The sequence below is a fragment of the Gopherus evgoodei genome, chromosome 24 (genome assembly GCF_007399415.2).
Source record: "Gopherus evgoodei ecotype Sinaloan lineage chromosome 24, rGopEvg1_v1.p, whole genome shotgun sequence".
Taxonomy (NCBI): domain Eukaryota; kingdom Metazoa; phylum Chordata; order Testudines; family Testudinidae; genus Gopherus; species Gopherus evgoodei.
The window spans coordinates 2,903,548-2,922,533 of record NC_044345.1 but is presented as its reverse complement, the minus strand read 5'-3'; the positions used below and the strand labels follow the sequence as shown (position 1 = coordinate 2,922,533).

The window sequence follows — 18,986 nt, the reverse complement described above, 5'->3', positions numbered from 1 at the left end:
CGCTGTGGGGAAGACTACGTTACTGCAGTGCCCCCAGTGAGTGTGTAGTGACAGCTGACAGACACCATCCCATCACCCCTAGTACTGCACTATCTCAACCACAGGGCTAATGCTGTGAGTGCTGATGGATTATAAGGGGAGGAAGGCTCATGAGACCAGAATGAAGAGGTTGGTCAAACCCCAGAACCCTTCCTTGGTTTCTCCCTTGGGTGGGTGGCAGCCCCTTGATGTGCAGCCTTGATTGAGAGAGTGGAGGAGATCATAGCCTAGATGCCCCGGGCCCTTGCCGCTAACACAGTCCCTAGTTTGAGCTTCCAGTTGGCTACAGTGTCTGTGTGGCTCTGGCCACTGCATTCTGGAAAGGAGATCCTAGAAACCTCCTGATGCTGCAGGAACTTCTCTTCCTTCCCCCTTCTCCCACAAGCTGTCAGGTTGTAGTCAGGATCTGGTCATTTTCACTAGACCTCTTTCCTGAACTGTCAATGACCTCTCTTAACATCTGCTCTTTTATTTGAATGCTTTGGGGCATGCTGAGCACAGGCTCCTTTCCCAAGCTCTTATCGTAACAGCTATCCTCGGAATGTCTAATATCTATCATGCTGCTCCCAGCCTCTCTTCTCTCCTTTTTCCCCTCCCCGGAGCAGCACAGGAAGCTGGTACATTCTGCAAGTGTCCTGCCTTCCCTCTGGATTTGTGCAGTCAGCCCAGAAATTTTTCACCTGTCGTTTCAGTCCATTCCACTGGCCTGTCGAAGGCTCAAGTATCTGTTCTTCTAAGATTCCTCTGTTTCCACTTTCCACAGTTTCTCTGAATTATGCATCTATCACCCCCTTTCTCTGGGTCTGGTTCCCCGTTGTCATTTGGACAATCTGTGTGTGCATCTGAGATTCAATGTGTGTAACATTCATACCTGCTTGTGATTCACTGTTTAACATGTCACTCTTGTTAGACAAACCTTACAGATCTTGTCAAAGGGGCACTGGTAAGATCCCCTTACCTTAAATCTCCACTGTGTTACTAACACCTGAGAAGATCAAAAGTGAGAATTAAAAAAAAAAAAAAAGAAGTGTCAAACCCAATGTTGTCTGATCCTCTCTTGCACTTTACCCACCTTGGCCAAGGAGGCTGCCAACTTGGTCAGTTTCACTTTGTTCCTAGTTAATTCCAAGTCCTGTTTCCCACAGTCAAGTATTTTTTGTTGAAAAGTCTATTATAAAGTTGTGTTTGTTACTCCTTTGTTTAAAAGCCTCAGGCCTTTTTTCTCCTAAGCTTTGGCTTTCATTTGGCAATGCACATTCTAATTTCTCTCTAGGGCGGGTATTTCAATTTCTGGTGAAAGAGCAGCTAATGTGATTCTGTTTTATTTGGCATACTGTATAAAGGGAAAGTGGTAATGTCCCCAGTGATGGTGATGCCACTGTACAACACAAAGTACTGTGAGTTTTAGATATACAGGTGGTTGTTTCTAAGGCCCTGGTTCCTGTAATTGTCACTGCAAAGATTTAGAAATACTGATTCCCTTAAGGAACTAGAGGAAAGTTATAGACCCCATTCCCAACCCTCAGATTAAGGCCAATTACAGGAATCAGTCTACATTCCACTCTGTTTCCTAGAGTGTACTGCTGGGGCCATGTCTGTTTGGTTCTTTGACAAAAACTTACCAGAAGAGTTCCGCTTTGAGTCATGCCCTTACAGTATCTGAGCCTGATCTCTAGCAGAAACAAATTCCACAGTGTAGCCCCTTCCTGGACAGCGTCTACCTGCAACCCCCCACAAGTTGAAAGTTCTATCAGCCTGGGTTTAGCATGTGGTGGTGGGTTATTTTAAAGCTATCTAGAATCTAGGGGATATTCCCTCATGTAACCATTTTAAGGTGGGGTTGATCAAATATTGGGACTGAATTTATTGGAGTATATTTAGTAACAGCACTCGGAGAAGTTGCCAAAGCATTCTGGCCCGACATTTGGAGATACTGAACTTCCACTGAAGACTTGTTAGAGTTGTGGGTTGTCACCACTTCCTAAAAAAAATCAAGCTGTCCCTCTTTACCTGTGTCCTCCAGATGAGCTGTATTTCTCCCCAGTCCCTGGTGCCTTGGAGAATTTGCAGATCCCCATGTCACCTTAAAGACTACTTAAGAGGCCATAGTTTTCATATATCAGTTGCAACTGACTCAGGTGTCCACACAAATGGCCCAAGTCCACAAGCAAAAGCGGACGGCGAGAGCACCTATCAAACTGGCATAGAAGAAAGCCCCCTAAAGGTGCAAGCTCAAACTAGGAATTAAATATTGAGAGAGAGAAAGGAATTAGCGTGACAGTGTCCCTCCAATGCAGCAGCTCTGCTTATCAATCCCAGGGAGCTGAGAAATGGATGCTTGTTGGGAGCATTTTATTGCCAAGTTTGATCTTTGTGCACTTGGTCTGAGCTTGTGCTTTTGGGGAAAGAGGAAGGGAATCCTTGATATTTCTCTCACTTTTCCTCTTCTTCAAAATTCCTCCTCCTTTCCACCTGTGAACGGCACAGGAGGGCACTGACTTACATGTCTCTGAGTTAGTACACTGTCTGGTAACCTCTTGTTTGCTTCCTCCATTCCTGCTGCTTCCCTCTCGAAGGCCTAAGGAAGAAGAATCTGTCTCCTGGAGCTGTGGAGTCAGATGTCAGAGGAATTACCGGGGTGGATTTGTTCGGGACGACAGATGCGGTGGTGAAACATGTTCTTGAGGTACTGTGTGTGTGTGTGTGTGTGTGTGTGTGTGTGTGTGTGTGTGTGTGTGTGTGTGTGTGTGTGTGTGTGTGTGTGTGTGTGTGTGTGTGTGTGTGTGTGTGTGTGTGTGTGTGTGTGTGTGCGTGCGCAGCATAGCTCATTCAGCTCTATTTAAGATAGCCCTTGTTGTACAAATGATCCTATAACAGGTTTGAGAAACAGAGGGAGAAGGAAGTTAAGAGACTAGATACGACTCTTTGAATTCATGTGTTGCTTTGGGGATAAGGAATGCCTTATTCTAAAGAGCTTAAAATCTAAAAGGTTGAGTCAATGGTCCTCCATGACTGGGGACCCCTGAGTCCTCTGCGGTACAAATGGCAATGATGTTATCAGATCCGTTCTGGGTTTTTACGAAAGAGAGCAATTCTGAATGGAATAGGAAGCCAGTCGAGTTGCGTGAAAGATGGGATAATGAGATTCCATTGTTGCTACTGGGCCACATCTATCCTAGCAGATGTTGCCATAACTGATCACCTTTGCAGTCCCTCTGGGGGAAGTGATAGGAAGAGTGGCAGTGTGCTTGGAGCTTGTGTGTCTCTTCCTCTGCGTCATCTAACTACCCCTCAAGGATAGATTATACACTGGAGCTAGCTGCAGACCTTCACGAGTCATTTTGAAGTTTGCAGCTTGTATCCTATTTGCTGGAGCAGTTTTTCTGACTGCTCTGTCTCTGTGTGCCAACCCCGTGGAGCCTCAGACTTGGTGTGAGACCCCTTTCTCCCATCCTACAGGGACATGATCGTGGGGTGAACTGGGCTGCCTTCCACCCCACCATGCCTCTCATCGTGTCTGGGGCTGATGATCGGCAGGTGAAGATCTGGAGGATGAATGGTAAGAAGCAGCCCCAAAAGGAACCTCTTTGGGAGAGGAGAGAAGAAACAGGCTGGGGAGAGTAGGGTGGGCGCCAGGTTTATTTATAAATGTGCCTGTGACGTGAACCTGAGTGTGAATGTGTGTGCTTGGAAAGTGCTTGAAACAGGCGACATTGAAGTATAAATCCTCTGCTGCCCCCAGGCTCAAATTGAGCACTGGCCTCTGCACTGGAGGAACAACGTGGGGAAAGCCCTACTCTCCAGCCAACCCTTACAAGGCTCCCCTTGTAGCTTATCTACCCTCAAGCAAAGAGATGAGCCTAGCTTTGTGCCCTGAGCTCTGTCAAACTCAGGCTGAGGGACCAACAAAGGAATCTCATTCCATTGCCCAAGGTCCTTAAAGAAGGAAGCACTAACATGCCCACATCTAGGGACTGTCAGCAGAGTTGCCTCAGCTGATTTTTCCTATCTGAGATATTTGGATGTAAGTAAAGTTTAGCAACTTTTGGGTGTTTTAGTTTATGTATCAGTCAGTTGTGCTGCTTCAGTTGCAATACAGGGCAGAAGCTATGGCAGAGAGATTGGGCTGGCGAAAAGGCGTAAGTCAGAGAAGGATATGGACGTCGGCAGCCTGGGGTCCATTTGATATCACTGCTCATAGCTCAGGAACAGCAAGAGCTTTTAAATCTGACCCTGTCTCATTTTCTTCCACTCCTGGTTAGAATCAAAGGCCTGGGAGGTGGACACCTGCCGTGGACACTACAACAATGTCTCCTGTGCTGTCTTTCACCCACGGCAGGAGCTGATCCTCAGCAATTCAGAAGATAAGAGCATCCGTGTCTGGGATATGTCTAAACGGTGAGTGCTCTGCCACTGGCTGGAGTTCTGATGGGCCTGTTATTTCTGTTAAATGTCCTCATTTTATAGTAAAACTCCAAAAATCAAATGCAGTCTTCAAATATCAGTTGATGTGCTTGCAAAGAACTTTTCCCTGTGCAACCGCTATTACGTATAAGGAGGAAAACTAGGGTTGTAACTGATTGGAAACAATTGTGAGAGGAGCCAGCTTGTTTAGAGACATCTCTGACGGAAATGATTTGAATGAGTGGGCCAAAGCCGTGGTTTATATGTACAATGGGCACACTTGAAAAGTTAATTCTGGTTTTCGAGCTGTTACCAAGGAAGCGATATTCCCTGGGTTTAAAATGGGGAATGCTGTTGGAAGCAGAAATACCTCTGACACCGGAGTGGACTTCTTGGGGTGCTCCAGCTGTGGTCAGTGAATCTTGATAATCACGTGGACAAAAGTCAGTCCTTGACTTGGTTCGTTTACCCTGAAACCCTGACACTCTGACAGCCTAAAGGGGCTTTATTGTAAATGAGAACCAGGCCCCATGTTTGCTGTGTCTCAATGAGTCAGTGGTAGGGCTGAGAATGGAACCTGGGAGTCCTGGTTCTCCACTCCCTGGTATAATCCCTAGAACATCCTCCCTTCCTGAGCAAGGTGTGGAACTCAGAAGTCCCAACACTCAGTCCCCTGCTCTAACTATTGGACACTACTGCCTCCCTGTAACACTGCTGGGGACACCCAGAGCTGAGCGCCATTGTTCCCTCCTGCTGAGGCAGACAGGTAGCTTTGCTAGAAATTAGACTGTGTCAGGTCCCTGCCACACCATTCAGTCTTCCTCACCAGCAAACTCACGGCTCTCCCTGCCCAAACCTTGCCTAGCAGGTAACAATCAGTGAATTCCAGCCTCCGAGCTCTTCAGAGATGTTTCTCTGCAATTCACGGCACCTATCACTGAATACTCACAGAAGAGATTATTTGCTGCTCTGTTAAAGAGTGAGTACGTTACAGCTTATTAATTGAACTGGATGAAATACACCTCTCCCTTCAAACACTGCACTGAGTTGGCTTATAGTGAAAGTAAAACAAGTTCATTAACAGAAGGACATGGATTAAATGATTCCAGGTGAAAGGGATAAAGGCAGAGATTCTTACAAGCAAGTAAAAGTGATAACATTCATCTAAAAGACTAAAACTTTAACGTAGCAAGATACGGTCTTTGAGTCTTTGTACAGGATGGTTTCTCTCATCTCCAGTTGTCTTTTCAGCTTTTTACTGGCTGACCTGACCAGAACTCATCACAGAGATCCAGTCGCGTGGTTTGTTTGTCACTTAGGGTGAAGGATAAAGATGGAGGTTTTTTTCTGTTCTTTTACCCCCAAGGGATGTCTTTGTCATGCAAGTCAGGAAGATGTCCTGAGGATTGTCCCCTGGTTCTCTCTGGGATTCAGGAGCAATGTTAATTCTCTGTCTTTCAAGTTCAGGATCAGGATAACCCCTGCTGGTTTAGCTGGATGGCTTTGTTTATTGTTAATGTGTAAAGTGAGGTAAACCCACATTCCTTTATCTAGGACAGACCTGTTTACCACTCTTCCCGAGTCTAGCCTCTTGGTCTTAAACATGTTCTAGTAACATCATCCAGAGGAGTTCATAACTTTCCATGTACCATTAACACATGCATTTTGCAATGACATTAATGACTAGCATATTATTATGTTTCAGATGCTACCTCACAAGGCATTGTTTGTACAGATATTACTTGCTGTAGTATGTAAGATGTGAATACAGGCTGCCTAGGGTCATGGTCCCCCAGGGAGTGCCACGTACTTTCTGGACCTTTAGGCTCCAAGTCTTCATTTTACAGCCTGGTGTTTACTCCAAGGCTTCTGCTTCATTTTGTTTCTCGTTTCCCCCACCCAGCACGGGTGTCCAGACCTTCCGCCGAGATCACGATCGCTTTTGGGTGTTGGCTGCTCACCCCAACCTCAACCTCTTTGCTGCAGGTAAAAGTAATCCTTCCAGATTCTGGCATGAGGGGAAGGGGTTATCGGTCTGGTGGCACATATCAGAGCCCTGTTCGTGGGTTAGATGCTCTTTTATATGTTCTGGTTTACCCTAGAGAGAACAGGAGGGGCTAAAATGCTTCTGATTGATATTCCCATAGTGCAGTGGTTCTCAGCCTGTGGCCCAGTCAGCACACGGCTGCAGCCCATGTGACATCCTCAGGTCCATACAGGTAGTGTATATATTGTGTGAATGCAGCTCACACTACACAGCAAGAGCTGCATATGCGGCCCACAATGGTAAGTAGTTGAGAACCACTGCCATAGTGTCTAAGTGCCCCAGTCGTGGAGCAGGACCCCAGGGTGCTCGGTGCTGTGCACAGAGCAAAGACAGTGCCTGCCGCAAAGAACTTCCAGTGTAAGACAGGAGATGGCAAGTGGGTACAGACAGATGGGGGAGTACATGGAAATAATATTGGTCGGCATGACAGGCAGTGGTCTCAGAAACCAGCAGAAAAACCAGCGTTTTTAATAGGTGTCAGGTAAAGAAGAGTTTGAAGGGGGGTTTGAAGGTGTGTAATGACGGAGTTTTGCAGGTGTTTATAGTGAGCTCTCAAGCGTGAGGGCAGACACAAGAGAGAGAGCACGAAGGTGCTTGTTTGAAAACCTAACAAGTGGGTGATGGAGGCTGGAGTCAGCATTTCAATAGCATATGAGAGATAGTCGGATTGGGGATAGGCCATGAAGGGCCTCCAAAGCAAAGACATGTAGTTTCTGTTCGCAGTAGAGAAGGGGGAGCCAGCAGAGGGTTGTGGAGAGAAGGGTGATGGGGTCAAAGCGAGGGGCTGGGAAAATGATCTTTGCAGCGACATTCTGAATGGATGTAAGCGGGGATATGATTCTAGTCAGAAGCCAAGTTATAAGCTCCTCAGGGTGGAGCTTGTCTCTTGCTCTAAGTGTGTTTAGCCCTTAGAGGAATGGGGCCCTAATCCCTTACTGAGCCCTCTAGGGACAACTGTAATACGAATAAAATCCACCAGTCTTACCACGCCCCGACCCTTATAGCCACAGGAGATGGAGTCACCTAAACCCTTCTGTCTGGAATCCTGTGTTGGAGGCATGTTATGTGCTGAATAGTCCACAGGGAGGAAGCCGGGGGCCTGGCTTGACTGGTTAATGTAAAGGAAGGAAGATGGGGCTGACCCTTGCTTCAAATAGGGGAGCTGCTAATGGGGTAGGAAATGGAATTCACCCTTTCGGTCAAGGTGAGTGACTGCTGAATGCTGTCTGTCAGCCAGTCGTGTAGTGTGTGCATTCAGCCCCTCTGAATTCCCATGGGAATACTCATGCCCTATCCAGAGTATCCCCTCTGTTATGGAGGCAGAAAGGAAAGGCAGCTAGCCCCTGCCCTGACTGGATTGAATCGTGACAGCCGGCGATGATTCCTGTCTTCCCTTTCCCAGGCCACGACGGCGGCATGATTGTGTTCAAACTGGAGCGTGAGCGGCCTGCCTATGCGGTGCATGGGAACATGCTGTATTATGTGAAGGACCGTTTCCTGCGCCAGCTCGATTTCAACAGCTCCAAAGACGTTGCTGTCATGCAGCTGAGAAGGTGAGGGGGCCCGTGTGCCAGGACAGTCCTGGCAGTCGGATAAACACCGCTGCCCTGAGCTACCAGTTAAGCCATTGCAGATACACAAAGCTACACTGTCTTCCTCCTTCCCCTCAGATTGATTTCAAACTGATCGTTCAGTCAAATGCAAATGTGACCTTTGATACAGAGCTTGGAGAGTAGATAATGGGCTATAGAGCCTCGGACTTCTAGGCTGTTCCAAAGTGGTAGTGGCTGTTCGGTGACGTCTGTGACGAGAGTGATGGGTCTCAGTCCAGTTCCTTGTGGGGCGAGATGTCCTTCACGTAAATCACTGTCACCATTAATGCTAATTGTCCCTGCTGTCTGCAGAGGCCAAGGACTGAGAACTGTGCCATGGGTTGGGGGGCTGGGAAACAGGCAGGAAGTGACTTGTCTTGGGCCCTCCCGGCATCTGTGCTATCCCAGGAAGATGCATTCTGGGACATCAGCAGAACCAAGCACCATCCCCCAGGGGCGTGAGCCGTTGTTCACTTTCTCTTCTCTTTGTGTCTCTTCTTCAGTGGTTCCAAGTTCCCAGTGTTCAACATGTCGTACAACCCAGCTGAGAATGCCGTCTTGCTCTGCACGGTACGCCAGCCCCGAGAGGGAACCTGCCCCACGTGTGCTTTGCGCTGTGTTAGAGAAGCAACTCTGGACAAGCCGGGGGTGGGAATGGTGTCTTCAGGGTGTGGTTAGAACTAACACTGGTTAGCCTCCATCTTACAGAACAGGGAACACGGGCAGGGTGTGCTGCCAGACTGGAGACTGGTTTGTGTGGAGTTTTCCAGCTAAGGATCTCCTCACCATTTCTCATAAACACAAAAGGGCGCCCATCGCCTTGGTATCCAGGTGTCCTGTACAGCATTCAAGGGAGATGACTTCTTCCCACTGTTCTTTGCAACTAAATTCTCTCTGTAGAGGGAAGAGTGAATAGACGGTACGCGTGTGTGTTTATGTGCATATATATGTGTGTGTGTGTGTGTTACTTTTTCCTTCTATAGAGAGCTAGTAACCTGGAGAACAGCACCTATGACCTGTACACCATCCCCAAGGACGCAGACTCCCAGAATCCCGATGGTAGGCATTTAATGTGTTGCATTTTTCTTTGTTAGTCTCCCTTTCTTCAGTCCTGCCCCCACCTCCTCTATCCCATTGTCAAAAAAGCTTCTGTTCTCCAAGTCTTTGTTGCACTGTCTCCCTGCGTTTCCTGTAGCCCATGCAGTGTGTGTCATTTGGCAGGCCTTCCTGCTTACTAGATCACGTGGTACATTGACTTGAAAAATTCATGTTCATCCCAAACTTTACAGCTGCAAATATATATTTTATAATTCAATTATTAGGACCTTTGCATTTTCCCTTTCGACACAGCAGGCAGCTTACCTGCCTTGTCAGCAGAGATGGATTTCACCCAGATACATTGTATTCAAAGTGGGTTTATACTCTGAAAAGCAGCTGTAAAAGTGACACTGCTGGGGCCCAATATTCATATTCTCTCTCTACAAATTCCAGATCAGATTTGCTCAATTTACAAGTCAAAACATGATTCATTTTTTTTCTTCCACTTGGGATCTGAAACTCCAGCTGGATTCTTCCTGCTTCTGTCGTCACGGCAGTAAAGTTTCTAGGATGAGTACATAGCTGGCAGTGTTGGGGGTGATGTATGAGGCAGACTAGAATCCAGCTCACTCATTAGTAACTTTACTGGTTTATGCAGGTCTAATGGAGAGAACGGTCTCCGGCACGAAAGTCAGCTGGTATATCTCAGAGATGGGAAGCAAAGAGGGGCCTTTTTTAGTCCCTTAATATATATTAACTATATTGAATAGTACAGATGGTACTTCACGTATTTCGGTTGAAAATTTCAAAAGTGCCTAGTGGGTTGGGGCATGTGACGTTGAGACCCCTTTAAAGAGCTTGATTTTTCAGAGGGCAAATGCTCAGTGCTTTCTGAAAACAAAGCCGTTTTAAAGCTGTCTCCAATTGGGCACTCAAAATCTCCTTCGTCACTTTTGAAAAGCTTGGCCTTTGACTTTAAACATACCCAAAACACTTATACACAATGTAACATTCCATCCTGGGGTAAATATCCTTCATACCATACTGCTTTTGTCTCCTGGAACCCCTGCCAGCGATACCCCTGCACTGTACCATCAGTATTGATCTTAGCACCCTCAGCTTGCTTCCCTGGGAATGCCCTGGAGAAAGACCATGTCAATAAATCTGGGCTTTTGGGCCAAGGAAGAAAATGAATAGTCACAGAGGAGATCATTATACAACCTTCTGTTGTAAAGAAAATATGTAGGGTAATAGGAATGTTTCAAGCACCTTCTATCTGAGCATCTATATATGATGAACATTAATGAGGAAAGTTCCTCGGGTGTGAGCCAATCAGAGAGGCCAGTAATAATCTGGCTTTAAAGATCATAAACTCAGAGAAAGCCATATGACCATCGTTCACACAGGAAAGATCCTGTCTGAGCTGGGTATAGAATCTAGGTCTCCAGCCTTGTGTTCTTAACTACAAGAACTTACAGTGTGGAGTACATGAGACTTGATGCCCTTTTCCCCTCATTGGGGCACTGACCTGTCACAAGCATGATCGCTAAGGTCTCCCTGATACTGGTGACTGTCTGTATCTGCGATATCTTTAGTGCATCTCCCTTAACATACAACTGTCATTAGTAGTGATGGTGGTAACGAGGAAAGAGTCTGGGGGCTAAAGAGTGGGACAATCACTTCATTTTACTGTAACTGCAGCAGGTCTCTCCCGGGCTTATCTATTCCCCCGCCCTTAGCACACATCACCTGTATTACTGATGCCGAAGTCTTTGCCACATCTGCAGTGGGTCCTGCGGTACAGTTCTCTCCATGCCCGTGTGACACGCAGCACTGTGTTCGTATTAGCATTTTAAAACCAAGGGAGCAGCTGCACGCTAGGGAAAGTGCATTCATTCTCCTCAAGCTCGTTGTGCTGGGTAGCCCTGGCAGGGGGGCTTACATTGAAGCCGGGACCCTCGCTGCTCTCAGTTTGTTTGGCCAGTGAGGCTCTGCTCGTTAGTTTGATCGAATGCGCTGTCACCCAGGATGGCCTGCTTCTCCGCCAGGCAGTGGCATTGCCTGTGCCGACAGCCACGTGTCTTGCGCCTTGGCTAGAGAGAAGGGCTGGCGCTGGCCATGCTGAGATCTGAAAGGGTGGTGGGGGAGGAAATGAATCTCGTGAATAGCCTCAGGTTAAATTTGAGTTAGTAGGAAGCAGCTGATCCAATGCAGGCAAGATGGAATCAAACAAGACTGACTAATGTGTTGCCATATGAGCCTGCCAGAAGTTTTATTCGCTGCCTGTGTTTCGCTTTTCCCAGCCCCGGAAGGGAAGCGTTCCTCTGGGCTGACAGCTGTGTGGGTAGCTCGCAACCGCTTTGCAGTCCTGGATCGCATGCATTCGGTAAGGGCCACGCTCATCAGGGTCGTCTTTTTAACTGTGTTTTGTTGTTTGAAAATCTGTACGCACTGAGGGGGAGACACAGAAACGGCTAATCAGATTGTTATCGGTTCAAGTGTATTGGTGGGGTGTTGTCAGGAAGATCTGGCTCTGAAGTTAGGTAAAAAGGAAGCTTAATATAAAAATGAAATTTAAACTAATGAAAACAGTTTTTGTCCTTTCTTTTTTCTAATGTTCAGCAACAGCAACTAGCCACGGTGAAAAATACTTATGCTGCCATGCACACCTCTTGCAGTTCAAATAAAATAGTTGTATACTATTTAGTTTGTGTTGTATTTAGTTGTATCATCGTCAGGCTATTTTTGGTGAGCTGATATTGAAAACTTGCTACATCTTAATTTTGTTCTTCCTTCCTTCCTGGCTCCGTTCTCTGATTTCTTTCATTGGATTGGCCTCTTCAGTGTCTACTGCTTCCTCTCTTCCTCCAACCCTTTATTTCTGTTTGTTTCCCTACACTGAGCTCTCGGCTTTTTCTCCATTGTATCTTCTCCACCCATACACCCACTCACAAACAGTGCTTGGAAATCTTACCAGAAGGCTCAACTTCATTAGCCAAAGAGATATGGAGGATGTGATGTTTTCTCCCTCGTTCAGTGAGAACAGAAAAAACAGCTCCTCTCCACCCCATCGGAGCGGAGGTTGGGTAGGATCCCTACCAGCATATGGACCATTGATCATGCTTTGTGGGTTCCATTTTTCATTGGGCCTTTAGCTACTAAGTATCGATGCATTTGAACACCTCCTTTTCTCATTCAACAAACAAACCCCTTTGCTGTTGTAAGGAAGAAGGATTCCTCTTTTTTTCCCCTGCTCCCACTCCAGACCCTCCTGGCTTCTACTAGGGGAAGAGAAATCTCCCTCGGCCCTCTTCCAGGCTTCTGCTGTAAGTGCTCGACAACTCTTTCCCAAGTATTCTCTTTTAACACAGTGAAGAGAGCAATTTGGTGTTTAGACTTGATTTTCATTGTGGAAGGGAAATCTTTTGGTTCTTCCTATCTAACTCTCTCTCTTGATTTCTCCCTCCCCGCACGACAGATCCTAATCAAGAACCTGAAGAATGAGATTACCAAGAAAGTGCAGGTCCCGAACTGTGATGAGATTTTCTACGCTGGCACTGGGAACCTTTTACTCAGAGATGCAGACTCGATCACCCTCTTTGATGTGCAACAGAAGCGGTAAGATCCCACCTGCTGGGAGAGATTTCATGTTGTAATCCTGCCAACGTGTGCCTTTTGGGGACAGGCCATGGCTATTCATACGCTCCAAAACCTAACATCAGCTGCAAGCTGCGTCAATTGAACCAAATCCCAGCTACTAGCTGTTACGAGGAGCGAAGTGTAAACGTTCTGCAGGCATTGTCACCCTTCGCAGGGGGAAATGGGCATGGTCCCTCTTGTCCATCACTACAACTACAAAATCCTAGAGACTGGCAAAGGAAAAGACTCACTGGTGTAGGTCAGGGACCTGACTCTCTGTTGCCTTATACCTTGTGTCATCATTTACACAAGTGCAACGTGAGTGTGAAATGCTGCTACCTCAGAATGTGATAGCACTTTGCACTGATCATGCATCTGACCAAATCCCTAATCCAGTGCAGGACTGATCACTATAGTATATTCGTCAGTGCTGCTGCAGCTAGTTCAGCTTTTAAAGGGCCCTGCTGACATGCAAACTATGCCTTTTAAACAGCCTTGTATGCTGCTGGGGACTTTTGAATCCCAGATTAGTAATACTGAAGCATTTACAAATAGATTTACTTTGCATTTCACTCAGTGTTGTGCCTTGAAACTAGCCTGGTTCGTTTCACTTCCTGGTTCTCGTACACTATCCCAAGACCGGTGCCCTTGGATTTCTAGCACCACGAGAAGGCTTGCATCAAGTTGTATTGAAACAAAAGTTGCATGGGAAACTCTTTCCTGTGTTCTGTAAAATCTGTCTCTGCAAATAAAACCTGAATTTTGGGCTTAACCTGAATTGTCACTTTACATATCCCAGCCTGTGTTGCTTTCGGGGGAGTTCTGGCTAGGATAGACTCCAGAGGAGCCAATTCTCCGATATGCTGTAGCCCCTTCACACTAGTATGGCAGTGTAAATTTCATTCAGGCTCACTTTAATGCCACTTTACAGTGCCAGAATGGTGTAAGGGAGCCTTAGGGTATCTGAGAATTAAGCCCCAGAGTTCTTGGGAGAGGGAGTCAATAGAGATAACAAAGCTCTTTTAGTTGGTGAGGAATATTGTGACAGTCTCCCTGAAAGAGAGCCTCATGGTAATCCTGTCTCCCCCTGTAGAACCCAGGCTTCCGTGAAGATCTCCAAAGTGAAGTATGTCATCTGGTCAGCTGACATGTCCCATGTGGCTCTGCTGGCTAAGCATGGTAAGGACCTTCTTCCTGTTTGCACCCATTTAGGGTTTTCAGCAGCTCTGCCTGCTCGCAGCTGGGTGCTATTTAGAACACCAAGCCGCACTTCGGGACCTAGTGTGCTGTAGCAATGCCCATGCGGGAGGTTATGGCATGGCCAGCTGGTGTGCTGTAGATTCACACCCTGCTTTGCCGCGCAGTAATTTGCTGTGTAGACAAGCCCTCTGAGGCAGACAGAGGATTCTGTAACCTTTACGCTTTTCTGGACTTCCTCCTCCTCCTCCTCTCCAGCCATCATGATCTGCAACAGGAAGCTGGAGTCCCTGTGTAACATCCATGAGAATATCCGTGTCAAGAGCGGTGCCTGGGATGAGAGCGGTGTCTTCATCTACACCACCAGCAACCACATCAAATATGCTGTCACCACAGGGTGAGTCTGCCGCTTGCAGGGCTCAGGAATCAAGGGGTGTGTGTCTTGAAACCACTCTCTGAAGGACCTGTCCTCCACTCACCACACGTGGCTGGGCTTGGTTCGATATCAGGCTGCGCCTCAGCTGCTGGGTTTGGGTATGTGAGCCTTCTCCTCTGCACCTCCTGCTGTCAGGAACAATGCCCTGGGGACCCTCCCTCTGTAGCAACAGCCTTCTCTCTTTTCTTCCATGCAGCTCCCCAGGTGGGTGCATCTCCCTCTCTCAAAACTACGGCTAAAAGCCTCTCCTCGCTCTCCCCTCTTGTGTTTTCATGGGAGTGGAGTTTATTGAAGCCGCTGTGCAGAATTAAGTTGCCTTGATCATATCAGCACACATCGTAGCAGGTGGAACTATCAAATAAAGGCTAGCTCACTGCTAGCTTGGGGGAGCCGAAATAGCTTTTCAGGCTGAACAGGAATTTGCTCAGTATTTTCTCTTCCCAACACTGGATTCAAAGTCAGATCTGCGATCCGTAGGGTGAGGCAGTACTGCAGCCTAGACTTTGGGTGCAGCTGTACCTTTTCATTTCTTTCTTGTTGATATCGGCCTTGTGGCAGCCTGTTCCCTAGACTGGGGTTGCTGTTATAACCCATGCTAGTGGCAAGGCCATATACAGAGGTATGTGGGTTTGTAGCTTCTCCCAAGCTAATGGACCTGACCGGAGAGGCGCATGACGTTCAAATGGGTCACGCTATGTAACATACATATATGTCGTCTCCTGGTTTAGGGATCACGGAATCATCCGTACTCTGGACCTGCCTATTTATGTCACCCGTGTGAAGGGGAACAACGTGTACTGTCTAGACAGGGAATGCCGACCCAGGGTCCTCACCATCGACCCCACGGAGTTCAAGTTCAAGCTGGCACTGATCAACAGGAAGTATGATGAGGTGAGGGGCCAGGGCATGGCATCTTTCCACGACCTGGTGCCATAGGATAATGCCTGCCATGTGGCATTCTCAATTCCTCTGCCTGGCTGCCTCCCTCCTAGGTATTGCACATGGTGAGGAACGCCAAGCTGGTGGGCCAGTCCATCATCGCCTACCTGCAGAAGAAGGGCTACCCCGAGGTGGCGCTGCATTTCGTAAAGGACGAGAAGACCCGGTTCAGCCTGGCACTGGAGTGCGGCAATATTGAGGTAAGAGACCAGCCTGCACTGGGGCAGGGAAGGGGCTATCTGCACGGGTACCTTTCTCTGAATAGCCTGTGCAGGTGGCAGGTTGTATGGTGTGGTCTCGGGGAAAGGCTCGTCTGCATTGTGGATAACGTGGTGGTCCAGGCACAGCCTCTGAAATTTTACAGTGAGGCCTCTGCTGGCCGTCATCATTAAGACTTGGATTTCAGTCCCCAGGGTCTACAGCTCCCTGTGAGCAATGGCCCATCTTAATCTGAACAGAAGGTTGCTTGGAACAGTGCATGATGGGGCCTGTCATCTCCCCAGGCTGCACCTCTGTACTAAAAAGGAATGTTAAAAATCCATTTAATGTGAACTAACTGGAGGTCCCCGCTCTTGGGCACAAAGTTTGGTGGGCCTGTGGATCCGCAGTGAACTTAGCTAGACCAGGGTGTGATTGGAGGCACAGACCATATGGGGATCCTGAAGAGGAACCAAAATCAGATTGCAGCTTGTTTGGAGCTGTGGTTGAAAGTGGCGGTAAAGTCCACGTGTGGGGAGTGGGCCAGGACAGAGTTGTGTCTGCTTTATTTCCTTATAATGCAGCTGGATCAGAGCTGTAGGGAGCAACTGTCTGTCATGGGTATCTGAGAGTCTGAGTCTGTCTTTAATGTATCCTCATAACACCCTTGTGAGGCAGGGCAGTGCTGTTATCCCCATTGCACGGATGGGAACTGAGGCACAGAGAGACTTGCCCAAAGTCACACGGAACATCTTTGGTGGAGCAGGGAGCTGAGCCCAGGTCTCCAGAGTCCCAGGCCAGCATCTGCTGGACCATCCTTCCATCCCTGCTCTCACATCTGTGCCTGTGTCTGCCGCGTTCTGTTAGATTGCCCTGGAGGCAGCCAAGGCTCTGGACGACAAGAATTGCTGGGAGAAGCTGGGGGAGGTGGCCTTGCTGCAGGGAAACCATCAGATCGTGGAGATGTGCTACCAGCGCACCAAGAACTTCGACAGGCTCTCCTTCCTGTACCTCATCACGGGCAACCTAGAGAAGCTCCGCAAGATGATGAAAATAGGTGAGTCCTGGGGCGGGGGTTAGAACGTCGGCCCCTTGAGGCAGCAGTGGTGGTCTTGTTGTGTTTGTACAGCACCTAGCACAGTGGGATCCTGGTCCGTGACTTGGGAGTTCCTTGATGTTGTTGCAATACAAATAAAGAATAATAATGAGAATTAATTAATAATGGAGCCAAGTGACTGCTTGAGAGAGGCGAGAAGGGACAGCTCATAGAGGAGGCTCAGAACTGCAGAGTGGTGGTGACTGTTTCTATCTCCTCTGGTTTAGCTGAGATCCGTAAAGACATGAGTGGCCACTATCAGAATGCCCTGTACCTCGGAGATGTAGCAGAGAGGGTGAGGATCTTGAAGAACTGCGGGCAGAGTGAGTATCGCAGTGCCAGCATCTTATGCCGCTGCCCTGTGGGTTGAGGGACAGCGGGAAAGGTCCAGCAAATGTCAATTCCTGCATCTTTGCTTTGCCTCCCACTTAAGTGTCCAGAACCACAGCTAAAGGGGGGCCAGGAAGAGCTTTAGCTGCTGCATCGCGGCTGGGTGTGACCCCACTGTATCGCTGTTCGTTTGGGATCCTTGGATCGCAACACTTTCCCCATCTGCTTTTCAGCCAAGTTTCTCAAAGCGTTTTCCAAATGTTAACCCTCGCAGTGCCCCCTGGAGGCAGCTCAGCATTATCGCCCTCACTTTTCAGACACAAACTGAGGCACAGAGATGGGATGTGCATTATCTAAAGTCTCACAACAATTAGTGACAGAGCTAACAATAGTCCTGGGACTCCCGATCACCTTCTTTAACCACTAGAAAACAGTCCATCCTTCTTTCATGACCCACAACCCCCTTCTGTGATGCCTGTGGGAGCTGATGGGCCCCTGTATATGTTGCCAATCTTACTTTCATCTCAGCGAGGCGTGGTATAGGAAGTCTCCTGTCCTTCCAAAAGTTTGTGTGTATGGTATATGAAATATCTGACACATTTTAAGTATCTTGTGTGAGTCACGATTCACAGAATCTATGATTATGCCCCCAAACAGTAATCTTTTAAAGATGTTTTCCTTGGAATTGACTAAACTTGCTTGTGAAATTCATTCTATGCAAACTCCTGAAATTCAATACTTTACATTTACACTGTCATGACATTTCTTAAAAAAAAAAAAAAAAAAAAAGGATGATTTATGCAGGGCCCTACAGATAATGTATCCATCTGCCATATATGTTATGTGCCTTTTCAGAGTCCCTGGCCTATCTCACAGCTGCAACTCATGGCTTGGATGAAGAAGCCGAGAGTCTGAAGGAGACGTTTGACCCAGAAAAGGAAACGGTTAGTTGGTCAGCTGTTGCTTCCTGCCTGGTCACAGGCTCCACCCGGAAGAGGAGAGGATAGCAGTGGGAGTTAGCACTGGCGCTCATGAGGTCGAGGCTTTAGTTGACACCTCCCTGAAGGAAGGAGCCCTCTCTCCAGCCAGGGCTGAGACCAGCACCTGGCATTACATAGAGGAGAGGCTAAGCCGAGGGTTTTCTTTCCATGATCTGTACTTCTGGATCTCTCTCTTTTCAGATTCCAGACATTGACCCCAATGCAAAGCTGCTCCAGCCCCCTGCTGCCATCATGCCTCTGGACACTAACTGGCCATTGCTCACTGTCTCCAAGGGATTCTTTGAAGGAACAATTGCTAGCAAAGGTAGCATTGCCTACTTGGGAACTGTTGTATTAATATAGATGGACTGGGCCCAAATAGTCAACGTGTGAACAGGACACAGTCACTGTCCAATATTAAATGGGGTTAAACAAGGTCTGGGGTTTGCTATATGGACCTCAGCTTGCTTAGTGCCATGGCAGGCACATTATTAAAAATTCGTGTAACTTTGTATTAAAGATTCAGAAAAGAGTTAAAGCCTTGGAAATGAACAGAATTAAGTGAGGCTTTCATTTGAACATTCCTTGTTCCCTTTCCCCATAGCTGGAGAGAGGTTTTAGAAAGAAACCCCATTTGACAGTCTCTGAGATGGTGTTAAAGTGGTAATAACTGTCCTTTTGGGGAAGAGAGAAGTTAGTTGAGATGGGCTGGGGTTGTCATTGTTGATGCTGTTGAAGTCTGATCCTGATTCCTAAAAGACAAGACAAAAATGCACGAGGGGAAAGAAGAGAAAAGAGCAGCAAAGATAGAAAATGCAGCATCTGTCTCTAGTATTGATTTGGACTTGCTACCTCACTGCTGGAAAACACAGGAACAGCACATGGTCTTATGTCACTCTGAGATCTAGCAAACTTGTATCAGCACCAGGCTGTTTAGGTGTTGCTGTTATCTGCTTCTCTGGTCACAAGCAGTGCTGCAAAATATGCAGTCTTGGCCAGCAAAGCCAGATTCTTATCAGACAGAAGGAAAAAGGAGAGAGATAGGAAAGAG

General features: G+C 47.5%; 1 protein-coding gene across 1 annotated transcript in view; it reads left to right on the top strand.

The window, feature by feature from the left end:
• The window catches only part of COPA (coatomer protein complex subunit alpha), a 32,773-nt gene that overhangs the window by 6,737 nt on the left and 7,050 nt on the right, over nucleotides 1–18,986 (top strand). Inside the window, exons 7-23 of the mRNA XM_030541839.1 lie at nucleotides 2,616–2,725; nucleotides 3,499–3,598; nucleotides 4,302–4,437; nucleotides 6,347–6,429; nucleotides 7,893–8,043; nucleotides 8,586–8,652; nucleotides 9,066–9,141; nucleotides 11,424–11,506; nucleotides 12,599–12,738; nucleotides 13,853–13,938; nucleotides 14,215–14,353; nucleotides 15,121–15,283; nucleotides 15,385–15,531; nucleotides 16,397–16,586; nucleotides 16,853–16,948; nucleotides 17,811–17,899; nucleotides 18,137–18,260. Of these exons, the coding sequence (XP_030397699.1) occupies nucleotides 2,616–2,725; nucleotides 3,499–3,598; nucleotides 4,302–4,437; nucleotides 6,347–6,429; nucleotides 7,893–8,043; nucleotides 8,586–8,652; nucleotides 9,066–9,141; nucleotides 11,424–11,506; nucleotides 12,599–12,738; nucleotides 13,853–13,938; nucleotides 14,215–14,353; nucleotides 15,121–15,283; nucleotides 15,385–15,531; nucleotides 16,397–16,586; nucleotides 16,853–16,948; nucleotides 17,811–17,899; nucleotides 18,137–18,260 (1,980 nt within the window). The remainder of the gene's footprint in view (nucleotides 1–2,615; nucleotides 2,726–3,498; nucleotides 3,599–4,301; nucleotides 4,438–6,346; nucleotides 6,430–7,892; nucleotides 8,044–8,585; nucleotides 8,653–9,065; nucleotides 9,142–11,423; nucleotides 11,507–12,598; nucleotides 12,739–13,852; nucleotides 13,939–14,214; nucleotides 14,354–15,120; nucleotides 15,284–15,384; nucleotides 15,532–16,396; nucleotides 16,587–16,852; nucleotides 16,949–17,810; nucleotides 17,900–18,136; nucleotides 18,261–18,986) is intronic.